Genomic DNA, 25,251 nt, shown 5'->3' with positions numbered 1-25,251 from the left:
CACAGCCCATTGTCATAAATTTATCTAATCTGCATCTTAAAGTAAAAGAGATAACAGCGCTTATTCTTTACCTTTCTTCAACGGTGTCTGCGAGTGCGCAGGCCGTGATGAGTATCACACACAACGTCACACGCATCTTCACGGTATACTCTGCATGCACCTGGAACTGAAGATAGTTGTAATGAGTATAATACTTAAGAATAATATAATTAGAACATATCTTAGTGGAAGGTACGTACGCATCGGTTTGGGTCAGCAATATCATATCCATGTTTTCTATTTTAAAGGACATTATACAGTCCGTCACAAAAGTAGCTGATCAAATTCAAAACTTGGAAACCCTTTTGCAGCTTAACGTCAATCAATATATTATTTTTTCATTATCTAAAATAAAGTTAACACTTTTAAATTTATTTTGGTGCAGAAAAAACGAAATTTGAATTTGTTCAGCTACTTTTATGTTTGATTGTATAGTTTGATACCTGCGATTTATGAGACTAAAGGCCTATTTCCATCAGTTTCAAGATGCTTTTATTTGGCAGTTATCCTATTGAAGACCTAATATAGATAGTACTCATTTATTACCATTTATTTGGGAACGTAGACTAGAGTGTGCTTTTTGTATTTGGTCGGCTTATATAATTATGTGACGAAGCATTTATTTAGAAGTTATGAAAATGGCCTACTGCCTGCCTCGGTGGCGTAGTTGTATTGCACGTCCGGTACAATAGCGCTCTGAGGTCCTGGGTTCGAATCCCGGGTCGGGCAAAGTGATATTTGGGTTTTTCTGCTCAGTATCAGCCCGGAGTCTGGAATTTGTGCCCGATATGGCGATAGGCTCGCCCCCTATCACATCATGGGACGGAACATACTTGGCGAAAAGTGGGTGCCCTAGTTACACCTCTGCATACCCCTTCGGGGATAAAATGCGTGATGTTATGTATGTTATGTATGAAAATGGCCCTAAGTATTGGATCTGTTTGATTGAAGACCTCAGTGCAAAAACACATAGTATGTTTCTGGTGCTGAGATATATTATATCCATCCGAATATCGACTACCGTACACTAGGTGTTAAAACCCGCTATAGAGGCCCACGTAAGTATGGCCTGCTCCGGGATCAGCCTGAATATATCCGGTTCCAACAGGCCGGCATAATTCTGTCAATAGCCGAGGTGTAATCATTTCTCATCAGTCACGTTCTTTTGGACCCCACTCTACATATCATCAGGTGTAGAGGCTCAATTAGCCGTGCCTGTATAAAAAAAATACGTCAGAATTTAAAGTTTTCTCTACGGTTTACAGGAATTCGTGACGCCAACCACCAAACGGCTTGCATTTGGCTCATTTCAAATGTATACAAAAGACAACATTGTCTCGAAGAATCAATAAAATATCATATAACCCTATCCATAATTTACTTTCTACTCATCGTTGGGAAAAATATACCTCTTTGTTTATTGGGGGTACTTCTATATTAATTTATCTTAACAACTTTTTACGATTGGAACCAAATCAACGTCAATTGATTGAACAATTTCCCATGACTAATAAGAAACTATTAATATGAGAGGAATACTAACAAACCAATTAAACATAACGATAAATTTTTACCGCCACCTAATACTATCTATGTCGAATCCGATTAATTTTAGAAGCGTAAAGAAACAAATTGGAAACAATCGGCAGTGGCGGACACAACGAACTGTAAAATTGCGATAAACCTGCCAAACAAGAAAAACCACGGTCATTGTCGCCGCAAATAGAACTAGTTTCGTATCGTCAGCATTTAAACGTTTTTTAAATTATTTCTTTTGCATGTGTATACTTATGTATAACTAGTTGACCCGACAGACGTTATCCCGTCTTAACTATGCATTTGCAGCGCGCATTCTGTCAATCGCTGACAATTATTTCAAACAATTAACAGTTACATATAAAATTAATATTTTCGTTAAGTTTTCTTAAGTTTTTTAATATTCCGCCCAATTTTTTGATTTTTTTCTTTCATAAGAACCTTGTCCTGACAATAACAAACACAACAACAAAAAAGTAGTGAAATCGGTCCAGCCGTTCACGCATGATGGCGTGACAAAGGAATATAGGGATACATTTATATATAGATTATAGAATAATATTTTTTTTATTTGAAAACTTCTGCTCTTTGTTCGGTTGTCGATTTTAATTGACCTTTCCCAGTATTTTTTAAATGCTTTAAAATTCCTGTACTCCAAAATACAACATACTATTATTTTGTAAATCAATTAAAGAATACTAAAATCGTTGTTTTTAAATCTATCTATATCAAAAGAATCTCTAATTCCCTTGGTCATCGCACCATGCGTGAATGGATAGAACAATGTCGCAAATATTTTTTTATTGCGTTAATTATAGTCAGGAGAAGGTTCTTATGAAAGAAAAAATACAGAAAGTTTAGCGAAACATTAGGAAATTTAAGAAAACTTAACGACAATATTAATTTTATATAACTGTCAATTGTTTGACATAACTGTCAGTTGTTAAAAATAACTGTCAGCGAGTGACAGAATGCGCGCTGCAAATATCGTTGAACACGGATTGATCGGTTGATAATTCAATATTCATAGTTAAGATGGCACAACGTCTGTCGGGTCAGCTAGTGTTTTATAAATAAAACCCATTATTAATATTATCTTATTCATATCTATGTAAATTATTATTATTTTAATTCTGGCCATATTCGAAATTTTAACAAATGTTTTCTTTATTTCAGAAACTTTTATAATTGAATATGCAGCGTTTGGTTACATTTTTTTTAATTAAATTTCAACTATAAGCAAAGAAATATGTATATTAAAATTATTTGCAGTTAGATGCACATTTCTTCATACAATACACATTACATTGTACATAAAACATTGAACTATGCGACAACATTGGCAGGTCCCGTTGTGTTTTGACAAGTGCTTAGCTCAAATATCTGGCACACGTCGGGTATGCAAAGTTCAGTCAACTTCACGACATATTATCTATGATATAATGTAAGAGTTTAACGCATATTTATGCCTTAAATCTTAAGCATTTGTTCAGTTGGTTTGTGTGATCAGATACCCAGTAAAACTAATAGCCTATGAAGACCCATCCCTAGAGGAATCCAAAATACGTAACTGACCTATAATAAGGGGAATTAGGGTGGGGGAAGCTGCAGGCTATTATTAGAGCCTTCGACTATTTTGTGTTCAGATTGTAGGGTTTCTATGTTTGGCATTAGGTAATTTCATTCAAATAATGTATCAGGGCCATATAATAGTTATTATATATACATATATGAATATGTAATAATGCTATTTTCGTTAAGCGCTTTTTATTTCGGTTGTAGACGAAGAACTTATCTAAGTTAATTTACCTTAGCTCGTATAGTTGAAAATTACACATAGTACAGTCAGTCACAAAAGCAGCCGAACAAATTCAAGACATCAAAACGATTTACTAAATTTCCCAAGGAAGCGAGGTTTACAATACATATTAAATTCTGACTGGCCAGTCAATTCTCTGTCTATATTTGTCGTCAATCTGCATCTATCATTAGTTTAAAGAATATAATAAATACCTTAATTTCATTATCTGTTCATTGCATTTTGTAGAATTTATTTGAAAAAAATAATTTTAGTAATTTCTAAAAAATCAATACAATTTGAAATATTATATTTAAGTTCGAAATATACTACATTTAACCCTAGCTAAAAATTAACACGTTCATAAATAAATACTTGTATAAATATACAATTTACTTTTCAATCAACAAATATGCCTTTCCATAATACATTCAATACTTAAGAAAATCCTTGCTAGATACGATACTTTAGTTTTCAATTTTAGCTCAGAGGTGATGAATATTTTATCGGTTTCGCTGTGATTGACGATACCTCGGCGTTTAACATCTAGCGGTCGTATCTGTTCTGCAATAGACACCGCTCTTAATATTTAATGAATTGAATTTTCTGTCCGTCTGTGGTTTGTGTCAAGTGATGTTATGTGGAATAGGTTGGATTTTGAGGCAGCGCTCTATTTTAGTAAAGCCTTTAAAAACGTATTTAATTGAAAATAATTTGTTTTAGAAAGTTAAAAATTGTTTTTTTTTACAATGATATTTTTATTTATTGTATTTTATGCAATTCTGTAAGAATATTATGATTCTCTTTGTACATTATATATTCAATACTTAAATTATCCAATCAGAATCTAATATGTTAAATTTTATGTTTACATTGTATATTCAATACTTAAAGAAAATCCTTGCTAGATACGATACTTTAGTTTTCAATTTTAGCTCAGAGGTGATGAATATTTTATCGGTTTGGCTGTGATTGACGATATTTCGGCGTTTAACATCTACCGAGCGGTCGTATCTGTTCTGCAGTAGACACCGCTCTTAATATTAAATGAATTGAACTTTCTGTCCGTCTGTGGTTTGTGTTAAGTGATGTTATGGGGAATAGGTTGGATTTTGAGCGTGCACCCTATTTTTAGTAGAGCGCTGGCTTTAAAAACTTATTTAAATGAAAATAAATTGTTTTAGTGAGTTAAAAACTTATGTTGTTTTAGATTGTTATTTTTATTTATTATATTTTTTTGTAATTGTGTAAGAATATTATAATTCTCTTCGGTATTAATGTTTTTTTAAATGTGGGGAATGTCATGAGGAAAATATTAAAATCGCAAACGGGGAAGTGATTTTAATTTGATATTAACGGATTGAACAACATTTAGAGTACATTATCAGTTTTCAATATAGAAACTCAGGGATTCATTATGTAGATATTATATACGTAATTATCAATAAATATATAAAACATTTTCGAATGTTAACATTTAAAATAATTTGCGTTGTTTGCAATTAGAATGACGGTATAATTTGTTCAAATTCATTGTGGCTGGAAACCTCAAGCGCTTCAACCAAAATTATAAATAATCTATGTTTTAATTACCTTATTTATTTAAATACAATATCAATATAATCTGTGTCGACCGCCTCGGCACTGTAAATGCATTGCGTGTACGATACAACACCGCTGTAAGGTCCCAGGTTCGAATCCCTGGTCGGGCTAAAGACATTGGGTTTTCTATCAGCCTGGAGTCCGAAATTTGTGCCCGATATGGATATAGCTCGCCGATCACATTATGGGACTAAACTCACAAGCGAAAAGTGGGTGGACTGGTTACATCTCTGTCTACCCCTTAGGGGCTAGTTTATTTGTTTTATCAATATAATCTATATCATAATTATACATGCACACAGTGTGACACCTGCCATGGTGACAAGCGAAAGCGCTTGAAGTGTGTTCAGAAGACAACTCTAAAATTGCTAAAAGGCGTAAATCTAAAAAAACGAGCCAGCATAATTCTTACGACTGTTGAAAAACGTTTACTTGTTGGCATTTTAACCATCAAGATTAGAAGTAATTTTACCGTAACAGAATATAAGAAAACCATTTATAAACACACCAATCTTTCCATTAAACACAGTTCAACCATTTCCACGCCACAAACGTCTACCAAAGCAACAACATCATCACGTAAATAATTAACATTGTAACGCCATGAGCGGTATATTTGATTACATAAGATGCCAATGTCAGTGTTTATGCCACTTCCCATGACGGTTGATGCGCGGGCGCATCTAACGGGCTTACGATTGTTGGCGCGCAACCGAGCGTGCGCCAGCAAACGGCCCGCGCGCACGAGCTTTTATTTCTCGTTAATTGCATCGCTATTTGCAATAATTAGATTTATTTTCCAGCCAGTGTTCTTCAGTTTAATGATAAATTAAGGTGGTCTGATTTCTTATTATGTTGGCGATATTAGTTTAAATGCTTTACCTAGTTATCGTTACCATATAATAATATTTGGTTCTTATACACCAAATAACTTCTCGTAGAACATGTTTGTACCTCACATCTGAGGCGTGAGTAACAACTTATAAATTGTGCTATATATTTAAGAAGATTAACATGTTATCCCTTGACTAAAGTACTAGAATAACACGTTTATTTATAAATACAAGCTATTTGTACCCAAGAGTAAAAGTATCATTACCATACGAATACGGATAAAATACCGGAATAATTTGCAAAAAAACTACTTGGTATGCTAAAGCCGTAGAGCCAATAAGAAGAAAAATTTGCACCAAGATTTCAGCCCCGCGTATGGAATACATTACAATTCTCCGTATGCATATCGTTTACTTTTAATGCATACAAAGTCGCGCACCTTGTGTAAGTAGCTTTAGATTCTTTTTGCAACACAAAAAATATAATTAGAATCTATTGAAACTCTTTTTTTTTCTGAAAACCTAACCCGACGAAGTTCCTTTTAAAATAAATAATAAATTGAATATTATATGAAAGGTGTTAGCGGCTTATTGTTCTTTAGAACCTATAAGTTAAAATGTATTATGAAAAATTGCTTTAATCATCCTTTCCTAAGCACATGTCTTGTTCCAAAGTATAATATCTTTTAGGTTCATAAAATGACTATGGAACTTCAACACAAAATGGCAGGTTAGTATATTATAACTTGGCAAGAAACTTGTAAGTAACAACATTAAGTACCTTTTGGGTAGGCATTAGTGTTACCAACCAACAAATCCGATTTGTAATTGCAAAACGGTTTATAAAGAAGTATTATTTTTAGCAACAAAAATTTGCTTACAACTCCGCCCGCGGGGTCGTTCTTGAAAGATTATAGGTAATAAGGTTTTACAATAATAATTTGAATGTGTGGCCACAACATAAAATTTCGCATTTATATTTTTAGTAAGGATCCTAAGCCTATTGTTACATGAATACTATTTATTAATGTTTCTAATAATATTATTATAATGGGATTACCGTAGACTCCAAATATTTACCTTAAAGGGATACTGAATTGCACGAATGTGCCATTTATTCACATTTCAAAAACAACGTTCGCTATAGCGAAGTTTTATCTACAGAAGTTACCATTTCACTTGTCGAAGTTGAATAAAACTTCGCGAACCGTACATAATGAACGGTTAAAGAGATCTCTTCAAACTTTATTATAAACACTCAGAAACTTTAAACATAAATTGAGAATTTTAATTGTAATGTACTTAGTATTGATTTTCTATGTAACATTAATTATTATGTAAATTATGTATGGAACTGCAGTTTTTATTTTGATTTTAAAATACAATTACTCTGTTGAAATATTTATGTTTCTACCCGCTATACTATACTTTACATCATTTATTGTTTTAATGCCGGCGCCACACACAGACAAATATTTGAACAAAGACTTTGCCACACATTTGAACACAGTTACAGACATTGACAAAATTTAAATTTTTATGGCTTTTACTTTTAGATTTCCATATAATCGGTTCACCTTCAAGCAACTCAATAACTTCGAACTCTTTGATGTGTGGTCGAAAAACCGATCCCGAATGGCAAATACGCAAACATTTAAACAAACTTTGCACAAATACACAAATACCAGTGCCACACATGAGTTCAAACAAGTGTTCAAATATTTTGTCTATTTGTGGCGCCGGCATAATACAAATCTACACAAACAAAGCTATTCATGTGATAGAAAAAAATCATAAAAGTAATGCCAACAAACAGGCCATCACCCAAAACAACATTCAGAACCGTCTCGTACGCTTCATACTTCTTAGGCCTTGTATTACAAGTATAAAGCTTGAAAAATTCCTTTCAACCTTACCAAAAACTGTAACTATTTTAAGAATTATTAGACTAAGGCCGCCTACAAGTCGTAAGTTTGAGTCTACGAGCGCGTAATTCCCACGGACGCGACCACAAAACAAATAAAATAGATCGTCGGTAAACTCACGATAATATGTCAGTAAAGTTTGAACGTTTGTAACCGGCCTGCGTTACAATAGCGGTGAGAAATGACACTATTAAGAAAATAAATGTAAGAACTCCTATATTATTAGGCATCCGCACTTTCGAGAGGGTAATTTTTCTTCTTTTCAAGAAAATTCTTTTTTGTTTTTATTGTTTGACTTTGAAATTTGTTGGTAAATGACTCTTCTATGTTTAGATGGTCTATATTTTCTTAGATAGAGCATTTTTATATAGCAAGGCTAAAGAAGATCATTTTTTTGCCAATATCCATTAAAATCAAGCAAGCAGGTTTTACATGTGTCAACATACATATATCATCTGTATAAATAAATATCAGTGGCTACATGTATGAAAGAATATCACTTGAGAATGGCTGGACCGGACTGATTGATTCCTTTTTTGTTGTGTTCCTAATTATTAGTATAAGATTCGTATCAAAGAATAATTAGGAATGGAAAAAGACGGAAAAATATTGAAATTTGGGTGATATTTTCGTATGAAAATATTTTTTCGTACACGCTGATGTAAATCTTTGTATGTGTTTAGTTAGAACAAGCTTAAATCATAGGAAAATATTTGACATGTGCAATAATAAAATTATCATATTTTTAAAAAGTTGAATACGCGCCGTCCAAATTTTAACTTTACTTATTCGAAAAAATCTGAAAACGCATTTCATTTCACGAGTAATTGTCATTAAACTTATTACTTCTAGTATGTAATCATTTAGATTACGAAACGAAATGCATTTAATATCTTAAGAGCAAACGGAGCCTAAAATGAAAAAAAAAATCAATAACCTCCATTACCGATTCTGAACCATCCCTATAAATTTAGAAATAGCTGGGCATGTCATAATAAGTCTCTTGTAAGTTATAGCAAGATTACAACATGGATTATGAATGATGATGACATATATAAGATAATTCTACAAGTCATAGAGCTTAATCGATACGTGACTTCTGAATAACATTTGTTATGCAAAATTGTGTAACGAGTTCAAACAGATTATATATCCGGGTCATTATCTAATCTTGTCCATCAAAATCATGTAATAGTTGCATATAGTATCATAGAATTGGGAATTTAAAGTGTAAAAGGTTTTCTAATGACATGTGTTAGCTCGATATAATTGAATTGAGAACATACGTCCAAAAAACTTAATTAATTTGCTTAAAAAGGTATAAATGCGACGAACAATTTTGTTTGTAACACAATTGATCGTATTGACGTGTGAAGTAAGAATAAAAAATGCAGCTATATATATGATCAGTCTGATAATCCAAGGCTACTCTGCTACCAGTTTAAGCTCCAATTCCCTTTCTGCTTTCTGTATCCATCAATTACGATTAGGTTCATTTGTCCGTTTTCCAACCACAAAGAAACAATCAAATCGTAAATCACAATAATTATGTCATTAATTGTTGGACACATTGAATGTTGATACTAATATTATACGTAAATACGAAAATCGTAAATGCGAAAACAGCTATATGTCTGTCTGTTACGCTGTCAAGATCATACTACTGAACCGATTTTCATCAAATTTTGTACGAAGTAAGCTTGAACTACAAGGAAGGATACCTACATACTGCTTTTTCGTGAGAAATGTTTGAAGACTATAATGTAGGGTACAGGGGTCTTGCTTTCATAATATCGTATTCCGGTAACCGATTTATCGAAATAATAAGATTTCTAGATTACATTTAAACCAACCAAAAAATAAACTTAGTAACAAACTGTAACAATTAAAAACTAAAAGTATCATCGCAGTCGACCCGATTCACAAATCGGCGATAAGTTAGTTAATAACGAGAAAGATATTGACACAATTAAACCATTCTAAATTGAACAAAAGCTCAACAATGCGAGTTCTGTGCTCGGTCTAGCTGAAAGTAAACTTGTAACGGTAAAATACATCGTGACAAGGGTCGATGAACTAACGCGGATGGTTCGCGTATTTGCGGAAAAAAATGTAATTATATCTTAGGTACGAGACGAGAGACAGATCGAGAGTTCTAAGTGTGAAACTGGTAAACGACTTTGTCCTTTATGTAGATGAGTTAGAAGTTATGTGTTGAGTTTTTAATTATTTGGAAATAGAACAATGCGTTTTTAAAAATTGATCATTGTATGAAATGAAAAATACTTACTAGCGCAGTAAAATTTGAAAAGTTAATATAACAATGGGGTATAGTATCTACTGTCAAACTTACCAATAAAACATACATCATAAAACAATATTATTGATTCAAGGTTGACAGAAAGAAATTAATAATCAAAATATAAAAATAATAAACGTAGAAAGTGTAGGTACTTAATTTGTGACTCGTTTCGAAGTACGTAAGTGCATCGAAATAAATGAAATGACTCAACTACCGGCATTTCCCGAATACTCACGTCGGAAACTTTCTTCCATTTCGTATGACTCACAAGTGAAATCGATTTAATTAAAAACGGACCAAGTTCAAATGTCAAAGCCCCGAATGAATGAACTGTTAAATTATGTGAAAGCCGACAATGTAAAGAATGAAATATTTTTCGTAATTTGAACGAAACGTGAAATTAATTTTCAATTGGCTTTAGCTTGGTTAACTGTCTGACCCGACTGTGTGGGTATCAATCGAATGCAGCGTGACGCATTCAATATTTACTACACGCCTATGTACGGTTAAGACAGATGTTAATAACAATCAAAAACCTTGTTAAAAATAGTAGATCTGTCGTATAAGATAATGCAACAGGGTGAGTACTACTCCAAAGTTTATTTTTGCGACAAGCAATTGACATTGTGAGTAAATATTAGACATTGTGGGTCTTAATATCTTATACATCTTAAAGCACTGAGCTCAGTGCTGTGCCGCACAGTGCGTTCAACGTTCGGCTGGTGTTGCTATTCTTTATAAGCAATAGTATCGCTTAAAACCAGGCTTGCTTATCTCAACATAATAAAAAAAATGAAACTAATATTACATATGCGAAAGTTTGTAAAAATGTTTGGATGTTCGTTAGAAGTAAACGCAGAAACATCTGAACGGATTTGAATCAAATTTGGCACATGAATAGACCTAACCCTGGATTAACACACAGGCTATTTTTATCCCGCAAATTTTGAGATTATTTAATCAAATTTAACGACAAATTTAGCGGTGACGCTATATGAGTAGCCCATTGTTGCAAGATTAATCTAATTGTCTTTAAAAAAAAAATCTTTATGTGTTATAACTGCATTTTATGCCAATAATAAAACTCTTTTCTTTCTTTCTATAGAGCACTACAGTGTTTTGGAGACTCTTGTAACGGTAAAAGCTTTTCACACGGTCGAAGCCGCGAGCAAAACCTAGTTAATCATAAGTGCAACGACACAAAAATCCAAATATGAAAACGTATCAAGATCACGGCAACGTTCGCAATATTTTTTCTTCCCACACGTATGAATGAATTCTGATGTCACCAGCCGGCCCGTTTCCCCACTTACAGCCGGACAGGTTCGTCTCAACGAACAAACGCTTCTAGAACCTTCAGACCATCGAGAAACATCGTTTACTTAAAAGAATTAGGAATGTAAAAAATCATATGGGACGCTTGTAATGAGGTACTATTTTTGTGCTTCTTGAACAAGGAGATAGTATACAATAATTAATTTATAAAAAACTCTGATTTTATTTTGACCCACAAATTGCATTAATTATAATTATTATAATTTAATAAAAATTCAAATTAGAACCCTAAAATATTTATTCGGATTTGTGTCATCATAGCTAATTTGATACTATTAGCTATGATGCATATGATTGCATGGTTATGAAAATAAATAGTGAAAACAAAAAATGTACTTTTTGTATTTAATGCTAAATTTGTAGCAGTAAGAAAATACAGTTACTTTTTGACAAATTATTTTTTCATGCTGCCAAAAGAAGAAGAAACTCAGATTGTCATGGCGTGGCATTATTCCTCACCGACCAGACCGCCAATGCGGATATTTCCTAAAAGGCCCGAAGCCATAGTCTAGGACAGCGGCGCGTTACTAACATGTCGCATCAGTCTATATCAACAGTGATAAAGATGGCTGCAGCCGAACATGATTATTCCATTAAGAAATTCAATATTCAGTAGGGCGCATAAAATTCGCAACCTTTAGATAGTAGACCTAAATTGAGCTCTACTATTGGGAACGTCGCGACTTCGCAAGTTTTCCTGGAATAGTCACTTTATCTGGAAAAAACTTAGTGAATGTGTTAATTTGGGACTGGGTCTATTCATGTCAAATATCACCTGAATTCTTTCAGTAGCTTATAAGCGATGTGCTAACATACTTCTATACATCTTCACACTTTGCGATATTAGTATAGGAAAGAGCCAGAATAATACTACACATAAAGGAATAAAAATGCTTTCGCAAACATTTCAATATTGCATATCGGAAGTTGGCTTAAATCCAAGGCAGATTCGCTTCTCGATATGTAGATGTATTGGTTTCATCCGTCTTCAGAGCCCCGGCAGTATGCATCCGAGAGGAAAGAAAACATACGACCGACAAAAGCAATATGTGACCTATAGTAACATTTGTTTATTCAAACCCCTAAAGGCTTGTATCACAATGCATAGTAATGTAAGTTTTTATTCGACTACTATTTATTTTAGAGTAAGTATTTGGTCGCTTTAAATTATTTAAAAACTATATCTCAAAATAAATGTACGTAACGAAATAGTTTTTTTTTTTAATATTATTATTAGTTTTTTGGTCTCATCTCGTTTCTTTTGCTTCTCTTATTAAATTCATTGTACAAAATATTTCGTAACAATGTATTGCAAAAACTATTATGTTGTGTCGATTAATTTTGAGAAATACCTATAACCAGTTTGATGCGTTGAAATAATTGCTTGGAAGTAACAGTTCTAATTAGTGTCTGTTTTCCTGAAATTACTTGGGAGATGATGTCATAAAGTAAGTAACAAGAAGTGATTAATCTCAGACTACGAATCACAATTTTAGCAAAAATCTATCGAAAGATATTAATGGACGACAGTCCAGGTGAGGTAATACCGAGGATCTCCGTCAGGTTGGGACTTTGTTTTATAGGGCCATGACAGAGTAACCCCAGCACTTATATATTTATATTATTATTTTTATTCTTATATATTTTTGTTATACATATGTGCATTTTATAACTGAGCATGTAAATTTTAAGTGGTAACTGTAACATACAATGTTTTTGTTAGAAAATAAATAAAATATTTATCAGTGGAGTTTCGTCCAGATAGAATCGACTGACGAGATATCATCGCTCGCCAGTTGACATTATACAAGTAAAATAAGTATGTATGAAAAATATAAGTCTTACGGATATAATTGGCCAACGCAAGCATAAAGTTATAGAGAGTATGAATAATTCCTTGGTTTTATATCTGCCAGGCAAGGCGAGAGCACGTCGAGTGCATAATTACAGCGCAGCGGCCGGAGACCTATTAAAACTGGTCGCTTTACTTCCGCAGACGTTAATCAACTCATTTTTAACGATCTCTATATTTTACGATAGTTTGCTATAACCTGCAGACTGACTATGAAATTAATTTTGTCAAAATTTTGTTAATTTCTTCAAGTATAACACTGTGTTATGATTTTTGTTATTTATTGATTATTCCAATATTAAAGAATATTTAATATCTACAGCGGAAAATCATCTGGAAATAAATATTCTGTAAAAGCTTTTACACAAATAAATGGTGAAGTCCCTCTTTACCTCAAAATAATTTCTAACAGCGCCATCTGTTATTCGCTAACGGTCCTTTGTCTGGTTAATTGGAAAATACTAAAACATCCGTTATTGTAGTAAAATAAAGTGCGCTGTTCACTCGGTTGTAATGAAATGCTGTTAACGTCATGTAGTATTAACGGCGAACGCAATTATGTTCAAACATAACACAATTATTTGATTACTGCCTGTAAATTAGCGGTCAATTTTATGGATGGTTTATAACGTTCCTTCTTAGTGTATGATCTTCCTATAGACTCTCATGTTGATCGTGAATAATTTATCTTCATCTTCTAATTTTCTATTCCTTACATATTATAACGAAGTCCCCGCCGCGTCTGTCTGACGGAAAGGGATAAGTTTAAAATATAATTTCTGAAATATTAAAACATTGTTAAAGAAAAGCTGCCACAGCGCGCACACATACAAACATTATAATTAAGCCAAAAGTAATAATAAATTTGACTTATACCATCAAGGAACTGGTTGTAAATTATAAAAACAATATAAGTACACGTCATCACATGTCTATACGAAATCTGTAGACAACAAATCGATAGCAATGCATCAGCAAATGTAATAAGCGAGCTCGCCTAAAGCCCGAACGGGGGGAAGACACCAATCAACGTGTCAACGAAATTACGAACGGCAAAATGACTTAGAAATACAAATCACTGTTAGTGAGGGTCGTGAAACACACAGGCTTAATTCATGGTAGGATATTTATGAGCCGAGATAGATAACTAAAAAATCATTTTTAATATATATTTTTTTGTGAATGCAAGTGAAGATAGAATAGTTTGTTATTCTTTAGCATTCTTATGTATTGGATGATACGGTTCATGATGAGAAACCTGACATAATGAGTCATTCTGACGAGTTCTAGAACCATTTGTGTATAATTTAGGGTATATTTCTAATAATCATAATCTCAAGGTTTCAAATTGATCGTTATATTATGTCCAAACTATTTATCGTCAAGCTCACTGTAGTTATACTTGACATGATAAAAATCCGGCAATCATTGTATTTATCTCAAATTCCGACACATCCAATAGAAACTGAAAAATAAATTCAATTCCAAACCAAAATCCGGTACCACGCGCAAAACTTTATAGGTAAGCATGAATGCGTCGCTCCACCGCGCCATCCGTAATATCCGGAACTTTGCGACTCGTCGCTTATAACTAGGTAAACGCTGTGACTAAACGCCGTCACATATGCCAACCGACTTGTTTGTACAAGTTAGAAATGAGACTTAATTATTTATAAACGGAAATGTGTACGGATGCGTTTACGTTTGTGCAATAGTTTAATTAAGAAGTTTCGGTGTGTGAATAAGATGCTGTTTAATGTCTTGTTTGTGTAGTGGAATTATTTAGATTTATACGCATGTATGAAGTGCTTGGCTTTAAGATCTAGCTGAGGAACGCACGTCAGAACACGAATGCGCTAACAACCCCTTATCATCCAAGGTGAACTCTGATAATAATGTCTATACGTCGTGTGGGCAGATTTTTCCTTTACAGCCGTCAAAGAACATGTCTTAAAACAACCTCTAATAGTGACGCTGTTAAAATAATCTACAATAGATGTAATAGGCCCCTAGTAATACATACACATACGCCTTTTATTCCCGATAAGGTAAGCAGAGATGCAAATAGTGCACCCACTTTCCGCCGAATGTATTCCGTCCCATGATATGTTAGGGGGCGAGCCTATCGCCATATCTATTACAAAGTCCGGGCTGATACGAAGTAGGAAAAACATCACTGCCCGACCCGGGAATCGCACCCAAAACAGAACTGCAATAATTAAGGACATGTAACACACACAAATAAGGTAAGGTATGTTAAAATAATTATCCCCAATGGTACATGGAGGCGTTGGTTTGGTTATGCTAGTCATGCCGTTCACCCGATCAGCGAATCATAGTGATTTTCACGTCATTCAATTGTACAATAATACGATAAACCATATAAGGCAGCGATAGATAAGTTCCTAGTCTTTAAGAACCAATTTACTCTTCCCCAACACAGTCATTGATTTCTCATCAAATAAAATCTATGTAAAATCAATACAACTTATATTCCTAGAAATGGACAATATAATTTAAAGTTTTCGATAATAACAAGGAGACTTTGTAGAGAAGTTATCGACGGTAGCCAAACTAGACGGGCAACTTGTAACAGTGAAAAACATCGCAAAGTTCTAGTTAAATTATTACAACAAATAAGGACCTTCAAATGCCGAAGACTAGGTAAATAACATGTTTTAATACACTATTTTTTATAGAGTTTGGATAATCTATACTATTATTTAAAGATGATTTTTTTTTTGTTAGCGGTAATCTCAGGAACTACTTCGAATTGAAAAAATCTTTACGTGTTGGATAGCCCATTTATCTGGAAAGGCTATAATTTATATAACATCACGCTATGACCAATAGGAACGGAGTATCAATAAAAAATGTTGCAATCGAAGATACAATTAAAATACCCATCTATTTTAACTACAGAACGCATAACGAAATTGAAAAGGTCGAACATACGCATAAAAGTTCACAAAGTATTTGAAATTACTGATTCGATTCTTAATTCACTAATAGTTTAGTAAAAGTAGCTACATTGCGTAAGTGCTTAAGGCTATCTTTTGTTGGGACAAACAATAGTACGGATGACATCACGATCAAAAGCTAGTCTCGAACAATAAGTACACGTGATTTAAAACCGATTTTATATTTCATTGCAAAAAATATTGGATTAAGCTATACAAGATTTCCCATGAAACAAATCTTTCGTCATTAGAACCATTTTTAGGTCGTTGCATGCTTAACCTGATTTCGTTTCCTTTTCATATATTTTCAAAGAAATGAACATACGAGCGCTTTGAAAGTATTTCTGTATGAGGCTGTTTTTCATTAGGCCTACCTTTCGGCTTTGTGTGATTTATAAAATATTTAATTTTAAATACCGATGTAAAGTTTTTAAACGTTGGCCTCTTTGCAAGTGAAAATGTATACAAAATTCGTTTTCTTAATAGCTCCTTTACATGGTTAGATGCTCTAATAATAATAATATCAGCCCTGTATTATATACTTGCCCACTGCTGAGCACGGGCCTCCTCAACTGCTGAGAGGGATTAGGCCTTAGCCCACCACGCTAGCCTAGTGCGGATTGGTAGACTTCACATGCCTTCGAATTTCCTACAGAGAACTTCTCAGATGTGCAGGTTTCCCCACTATATTTTCCTTCACCGTTAAAGCGAACGATAAATTCACAAAGAATACACACATGATTTTAGAAAAGTCAGAGGTGTGTGCCCTTGGGATTTGAACCTGCGGACATTCGTCTCGGCAGTCCGTTCCACACCCAACTAGGCTATCGCCGCTTTTTACTAGGCTGTCGCCGCTTTTTAACAAAAAAATACATTTTAGATGCTCTAAAATGTATTTTTTTTGGGAGCGCGTTTTTTTACCATTTAGGTAAGACGGGTATTGGAAGATAGGTTTTAGCTTCCAATGATCTTAACTTGCGCTACCTTCAATAGTAGGATAAGATTACAAAAATAAAACCAAACTACTGAATCGATTTTAAAAATATTTCTATGAGGCCAATCAGGAAGTATATCCTTTCAAAAAAATCCTAATCGATTAAAATATGACAGAATTCTGAGGTAACAAACATAAAAAAGACTCTTTCTCTTTTGAAGTCGGTTAATAAAGAGTGGCTGTGTATAGCACTCACGTATCATCACTCGATTATAATAATTTTCTTAACCATACAAAGTTATAACCGAAATTTTCTATAATGATTTCTTATATTTACGCGAATGTTAGACATTGAAATTAAACTAATTTTTCGGACTCTATCGCGGTTTTTTGTTTTTTTATTTTTCTCCCGACGTTTCGAAGACTTTGCAGCCTTAGAGGAGAGAAAAATAAAAAACCAAAAACCGCGATAGAATCCGAAAAATTAGTTTAATTTCAACGAAATTTTCTAATTACATTACGTTAATATCCGCCCGCGTGTAGAAACCGCAATGTGAAAACATAGGGGCGCCATGACGAGCGGTAATGATCTCAAATAAACATTGATGCACTGTATTTATTACTTGCAAATATCATGTTATATTTAGAAAAAAATATATATTTTGTTACATTTAGTATTCCAGTGACTAATCTACTTGGTACTATATTTACAACTTTTGCTAACTTTTCAGTCTATGAATATACATTAATAGTAAAATGGTCAAAGACTCGGCTTTTTTAAAGATGTACATCCGTGAGTAATAATGTACTTTACCAGACATCCTACATACGGATCGACAATTACATCAGAAAAACATCACGGTTGAAAGTTTTTGTCGCAGTAAGTTTGGGAGTCGAGAACCTTGAATTAATTCAATTTGTTCTCCATTAGTGTAATTGTACCATTCGCACTATGATAGGATTGGAACACTTAGAATAATTATCTGAGAATAGGGTAATCTCGGTTTTGCGGGAACTGTTGTAAGCCTTTTGATTAAACGTTGCATTATCCTTTATGATCGCTTCTACCTTTCTTTCTTATAAAATATTTTTAGCTCTAGCTATTCAGTGTCATTTTAGTAGTTTTTGTTTACATTAACTACCTTTTGAAAATTGTAAGAATACACAAGGAATAATGAAGGTTTTTATTTTGGTACTGTGAATGATTGTGAGCGGAGGTGATCATGAGTGATATATTTCGCTATAATTAGAACCAATTTGTATTGAAACTACACTAGAGGTGGAATATTCAAACTTATGGCTAAATTCAAGAGGATATATATAGAAAAACAAGAGACATGCTTGCATTCTTCATTTACTTTCCGCAAAAACAAAAATATGTAAGTAGTAGTTGAAGTACAATCGTCACAATACGCAAACTTGCTTTACATTACTATTATAAAGTTCTTCGCAATAAATGACACGTAGCAATCCATATTATAAGTTATATTACTAGATATTAGAATTACTATATAACCTGACATGCAGTACTGGATAACCCCCAGATTGACGCTAGGGGAACAGCAAGCCGATGGTCATGTTCCGAATATATAAAATCATATTGAATTAATAGATCGATATTTATATAAAAATAGCGCAGAAGTTAATGTACGTAAGAGCTTTAAAATAATTACATCATGTAGCTATTGTGACGATTATCAAAAAAACTAGTTACATAATATTTTAATTTAAAAAGAACACATACTAGGAAGCATGTGTCATGATAATAAGTGACCAACGTTGCGCACAAAACTTTCTTTGCATTTTACAAAAGTCACTAATTTATCTCCATTTTTCGCTAAGCGTATCCAATGATGTAATATGGTACGAGCCTATCGCCAATCGAGCACAAGTTCCAGACTCTACCTTACAATCCACTTAATCTTAAACAGTTACGTATTCAAACAAGTAAAGCACTTACTGCCTACTCCCGAGACTATACAACCGTTAACATAAATCCGCTTCGCACTACTTGTCAGAAGTCATCAAGTTAATGTTGTCAAATCGCGTTACGTAGTATTCTCAATCATTTGTGAATAGGACATTTTAATGGGCATTGATAATCATAATACACATTACATAAAAAGTGCAATACATGTAGATGGAAATGTAAATGTATGTAATGTAATGTAAATGTGTAACATAATATAAAATACAGTATCCTATATGGTCTAATAAATATATTTTCACGAGTCGGTGCTTATTTTAATAATATTTCCAGCTGAGCTATACGAAATCGAATGTAAAAAATTAGCTCTAAACAATTTTTTTTTAAAAACGAATAGATACATTTTCTCCTCTGTAGTCTTTAAGAATAATCTTAAAAATCATTAATCCAACACACATTTCAAAAAATCTCAACCTTATCCACAATAGAATATAACCCACTTTACTAACGCCAAAAACTATCACAGTTGGGTTCATGACACTCAATTGCTCATTTCACGCGGTCACAACCATAAAGTAGGTGTAAAATAACGGAAAATTGCTTCTCACAGACACGAGCCTTGTCGCCAACGATATATGTGCGCACTGCAATGGCAGAATTTATATTTTTATAGCCTCATATTCTGGGTCATTTCGATAGATATAAGGGCAAAAGTTCGACCAGTATACGCGACGTGAGGTATTGAAAACGAAGTTTTGCTTACTTTTGGACGAAATTTTGGGTTGTTTTTATGCCTTATATGTTCTAGTAATGGTCAATAAATATTGATAATTGCCCATCATCATACTTGCAATCATACTTAAATCTTGAAATAAAAATATTTACGGATTTTATCGTAGTAATTTATATCATTATTTTCTCCTAACGTTTCAAAGACATTGCAGCCTTTATCGTTACGAAGCGGACTGAGGTGTTGGTCGTCCGCAAGTCAAAGTTATAATATCTACGTATATGTGTTTGTTTATTTGAACGCGCTATTCTCAGGAACCTGAGAAACTCTTCAGCTTTATATAAAAGTAAATATTACATGCATACAAAAAAAATCATCATTGATATACGAGATATAAAGACTTATAAAATATTTGTATTGTAAAAAGATATTTCTTATTCCATTATTATTAACAAGAGTGAAGTATCAACGTCTATAATGGAAATGCTGCACTTTTTTCAATACCTCAAAGAGATCTAAAGTAGCTCATATAGCGCGAGATGAGCACTTCCCGCTATAAGTGCAGATGCGCCAAATGGGCTTACTACACTAATTTGAAATAAGATGACTTTATCCCAAAGCGTTTGGCTGGGGCCAATCAACATGCTCACAATGATACGTCCCATGGGAGGAACGAACCTAATGCTGTAATATATACTACTTCCAAGAGCAGTACTTTCCGAATCGAGGAACTAATACAACTTTATAGATCGATTTAGGAATTGAATTCAGGGCCTCGTGGTTTTAAATAAATAAAATAAAATACTTTATATATCACGTAGGCAAACAAAGTTGCACTTGTGATACGTCAAAACAATGTATAAGAATAATAATTGTTGTTTCTAAATAACAATTAAAATTACTTATATAACTATGGACATTCTAAATTTGGAATAAAATTTATAAGGAATACAAGGTATAAACCAAAGTAACCAGCTCGGGCTGGAAGGTTGGGTTTTCGAACATTACTACTGCAGCATCGAGATTATTACATAAAAAAGGAGTTCGGAGTTTACGTGTCTAGACAAGCTACAAACTACCAACGCGACATAATAATAAATACAATATTATCTTCTGTTTTTACAATAACAACAATATTTGTCAAACGTCCAAAATAACAAAAGAACAGATGTTTATACACTTTATTCCTATCCCCCGGACACGAGTAATATATAAAGTCAGGTGGTAAAATATGTCGTCCCATCTTACAGAGCGGGTCGCTTTTCATATAACACCCTAATTTGTCATCAGAGCAGGTGAGATCGTCCTTCCTTGTTAGTCTACCTCATAAGAGACGAAACTCCGGAATATGAACATGTTCACCTGAATAACGTAGGTAAAATTAGGGTAGCATCTACCAAGATTGAGTTACGAAAATTAATAATCTGGGTCAGTTTAAAATTTAATGACAAGCGTTGTGAAATTGAAGACTTGGTATATTTTTATGATATACTAGGTTTGCTCGTGGCTCCGCTAACATAAACAGTTTATCCAAGACCATTAGAGTAATATTGTAATCACTACTAGAACTTAAATCATTTGCAGTATTTCTACGATAAAATAATTAAACTTTGCCAAAATCGTGAACAAAGTTTACGAGTCAAAACCAATTTGAGATTCTACCAACTAATCTTAGAAGCTTCACTTCGAATCCGTGATCTGTCTCTCTGTTACTCTCTGAACTTTTATATTAAAGTTTAATTGTCATAGAATCAGAACTTGCCTCTATACTGATGAATAAAATATTTATGTTAAAATACCAAAAATCTAATAAAACTTATAGCAAATCTGTCAAACTGCTTTCCAGAAATGAACTGCATCTCTTCTTATAGCCGTTCAATACACGATCTTAATCGCAATCTTCAATTCGATTCCCAGAATGTAATCAAAACAAGTAATATAGAAGCATGTAAAAAAAACTTTGTTCTCATTGGTAAATTCTTGAGATAGATAGAAAAAAACTATTGGAATCATTTATTGAAAATGGCGGTTAGTCAGGCTCTCTTGTCTGAGTGTCGTAGTTGCCGCGATGGTGATACACTGAAAATTGTCGGCGTCATCAGCATCCTTGGCAAGTTGGCAAACCTGCTAACGCTTCTCCATTTTTTCCGGTTACTAGCGCTACGTGTACACCCTGTCATGGAGGATTATGCTGCCGTTACTTCTAGTTTCGAATCCTATTTCCGAAATCTTTGAGTACAACATTACATTAGCCGACATAGTCTAAATAACACATACAAAACATTTATTCACCATCACTCTTCATCAGAAGCTAATCAACTCACGGTTAAAAATACTAATACGTTTCACATCATCAATATTCATTTTTGTTGAAAGCATTTCTGTGTTTAGTAAAGTTATTCTATGTCCGTTGAAAAAACATTGGACTTTGTGACTGAAATTAAATACAGTTAGAATGAACATGAGTAATGGTGAATTTATGGACCTCATAAATTGGGGAGGAACTTGGATTTGGCTTTTATCTCCACACAGACATTAATACGTATCAGATTTTAGTAAGACAGAGCAATTTTACCACCTTTGAAGAGTCAATGATAAGAAGACGTTTGTTTACTCGGTGAAAAATTGAGAATTAAATAGTTCTAAGGATCGTCAGCTCGTCAATTCGACTGTAAAATAAAATATGCGTTTTTGTAACGTAAATTATACATACATTTTTGGAACGTCTGTCCGACTCACTACTATGTAATGTCGATAAATATCCTCACATACAGTCACCCACATAAGTAGCACAACAAATTCAAAACATCAAATCGCATAACACAATAGAATAAAAAATACAAACCGTAATATCAATCAACGTAAGCAGCGGAAAGCGTTGGAAACGAACGGGCGTGTCATCCGAGTAATAATCTTCGACGACGGGTTATTGCACACGGCTTGTACTAATATCAATCTCGGGGATGAAATCTCAATCGATGAAATTGCCACTTATCTCTATGACGGGATATTGAAAATCAAAGACTATATTGAAATGTATTATATTCATAATCTATGTATATACTTATAATAAATCTGTAGAGAGGTCAATTCTGTACATGAAATATATTTCCAAAATAACTATTAGGGGGTGATTAGGGATCGATACTGATGCCAAAAATGCAATTAGTAAAATTTTTGTCTGTCTGTCTGTCTGTATAACCGTTATAGAAACAAAAACTACTCGACGGATTTTAACGAAACTTGGTACAATTATTTGTCATACTCCTGTGCTGGTTATAGTATACTTTTCATCACGCTACACTTAATAGGAGCAGAGCAGTGAAGGGAAATGTTGGGAAAACGGGAGAAGTTACTCCATTTTTTAAGCTTCCGTCGCGTGTGCAACCTTAATGGTTAAAGCTACATAGAAATCATGTATGACGGAAATGTTCTCCTTAAAATTATGTAAAAAATATCGCACGACAGCATATGTCTATCTTTTATGGTTGACTCACAATGACACGTGTAACTCCCGATAGCTTAGCAGTTCGAAGCTTTCTCATTATATTTGTTTACTAATCTTAGGAACTATCGGTCCAAACTGAAAAATTCTTTTTGCGTTGGATAGCCCTTTATTTGTGGATTGATATAGGCTATATATCATCACGCTATACCCAATAGGAGCGGAGCAGCAATATCTAATCTCTGGAACTACCGGTCCAAACTGAAAAATTCTTTTTGCGTTGGATAGCCCTTTGTTCGTGGAGTGCTCTAAGTTATATATCATCACGCTATGACCAATAGGAGCGGAGCAGTAATGGCTAATCTTAGGAACTACCAGTTTGAACTGAAAAATTCGTTTTGTGTTGGATAGCCCTTTATTTGTGGGGTGCTATAGGCTGTATATCATCACGCTATGACCAATAGGAGCGGAGCAGTAATGAAACATGTTACAAATACGGGGACAATTTATTAGTTTTGAGAGCTTCCGTTGCGTGCGCTGCGTAAACGGTTAAAGCTATGCAACAATGATGTATGTCGGGATTATTCCTCTTAAAAAGTTCTAAAAAATATATTATAAAACAAAGTCCCCCGCTGCATCCGTTTGCCTGAACGTCTTAAACTCAAAAACTACCCAACGTATTAAGATAAAATTTGGTATGGAGACAGTTTGAAACCCTGGGAAGAACATAGGCTCCCGGGAAACTACTACTTTTATAATGGAAAACTTTAGCCTGAAAAACTTTATAACGCGGGCGGAGTCGCGAGCAAAAGCTAGTAATCAAATATTTATCAATTATCGTTTGCTTTAAGTTGAAGGTCAATTAACATACTATATGGACCCAAATCCGCTTACCATCAGGTCCATTGGGGTCATTTTCCCGCTCAAAAATAACACGGCATACATAGCTGAAATTGTCAAAAAAAATGAAGGTATCGGAAGTCTGTCAACTCGAAAGAGGCCAGCGAGGTGGACTTAGGCCTAAACCCTTTCAGTAGTAAAGTACGCCCGTGCTCACAGTGGCCAGTATATAATACAGGGCTCGTATTATTGAGTGGTAGAGTTAGGCGATTTTTTTAATGAGCCAGCTTTACGAAGGTACCATTTCCTTACAAAAGAATAGGTGTGAATAAACAACTGCCCCTCCGCAGTCTCCCATTAGAGGTTGGTTAATCACAATCAGTCCAGCTATGATATTGTTCATGGGAAAAACTTTAGTATATTATATTGTATTTTATTGGCAACTTATAATAAGCTGGTATAATAGTATCGTTTTACTTTCTGTAGTTCTAAGTTGTTCAGTTCCGAATATTCATGCATCGAGTATAATTAATTGAGTTGTTCTGTGGTCGGTTTTGTCTACAGCAAATAATATTAATAGGTTTTTGACGCCGTGTAAATCCTGTAGACTGGCAGTACGAGACATATCAGTTAATTTAGCAATAAATTGGCGCAACTGTCAGTTCCAGCGTAACAAAATTCATCTATGACAGAATATCCAAATTTCACCCATAGCCACGTTGTAATGAATGACCATTGTCTATGAATAGGCCGCTTCGACTGAGTGGTACGGTCACAGAAAACCAATTCGAAATAACAACTTTGACGATGCGTTACAAAAGCTAGCAATATACTTTTGATTGCGTGTTTTGACCAATGGATTGTCCAGGCTGTCGGAAATTGCTTAACAAATATAGTCTTTATTTCATGGTCATGAAAGTCGCTCTCAAAGAGCAGGTGCTTATCAGTTGACAGTGTAGTGACGGGATAATGGGTACACATACATAGTCCATTGAAAAGTTACATTTGGGGTTGCGTTTTTAGAGGACGCAATTTTATTTTTTTGAAGTGTAGGGGGGGTCAGTGTAAAGCTAAAACCAAGTTTGTGGGGTCGCCACCCTTGTCCCACGGCCGCCATCTTGAAAATAGGCGTTGAAATGGTTTTTACGAGGTATCTCGTAAACTATTTATCTGACAAAAAAAAATTATAAACA

General features: G+C 33.9%; 1 protein-coding gene across 1 annotated transcript in view; it reads right to left on the bottom strand.

Moving 5' to 3' along the window:
- The window catches only part of LOC115440334 (serine-rich adhesin for platelets), a 78,400-nt gene that overhangs the window by 5,412 nt on the left and 47,737 nt on the right, over positions 1 to 25,251 (bottom strand). The window contains exon 3 of the mRNA XM_030164583.2: positions 72 to 166. Within this exon, the coding sequence (XP_030020443.2) occupies positions 72 to 136 (65 nt within the window). The 5' untranslated portion in view covers positions 137 to 166. The remainder of the gene's footprint in view (positions 1 to 71; positions 167 to 25,251) is intronic.

The sequence above is a fragment of the Manduca sexta genome, chromosome 19 (assembly GCF_014839805.1).
Source record: "Manduca sexta isolate Smith_Timp_Sample1 chromosome 19, JHU_Msex_v1.0, whole genome shotgun sequence".
Lineage (NCBI taxonomy): Eukaryota > Metazoa > Arthropoda > Insecta > Lepidoptera > Sphingidae > Manduca > Manduca sexta.
The sequence above is the reverse complement of the archived record's forward strand: the minus strand, read 5'-3'. Positions and strand labels throughout refer to the sequence as shown.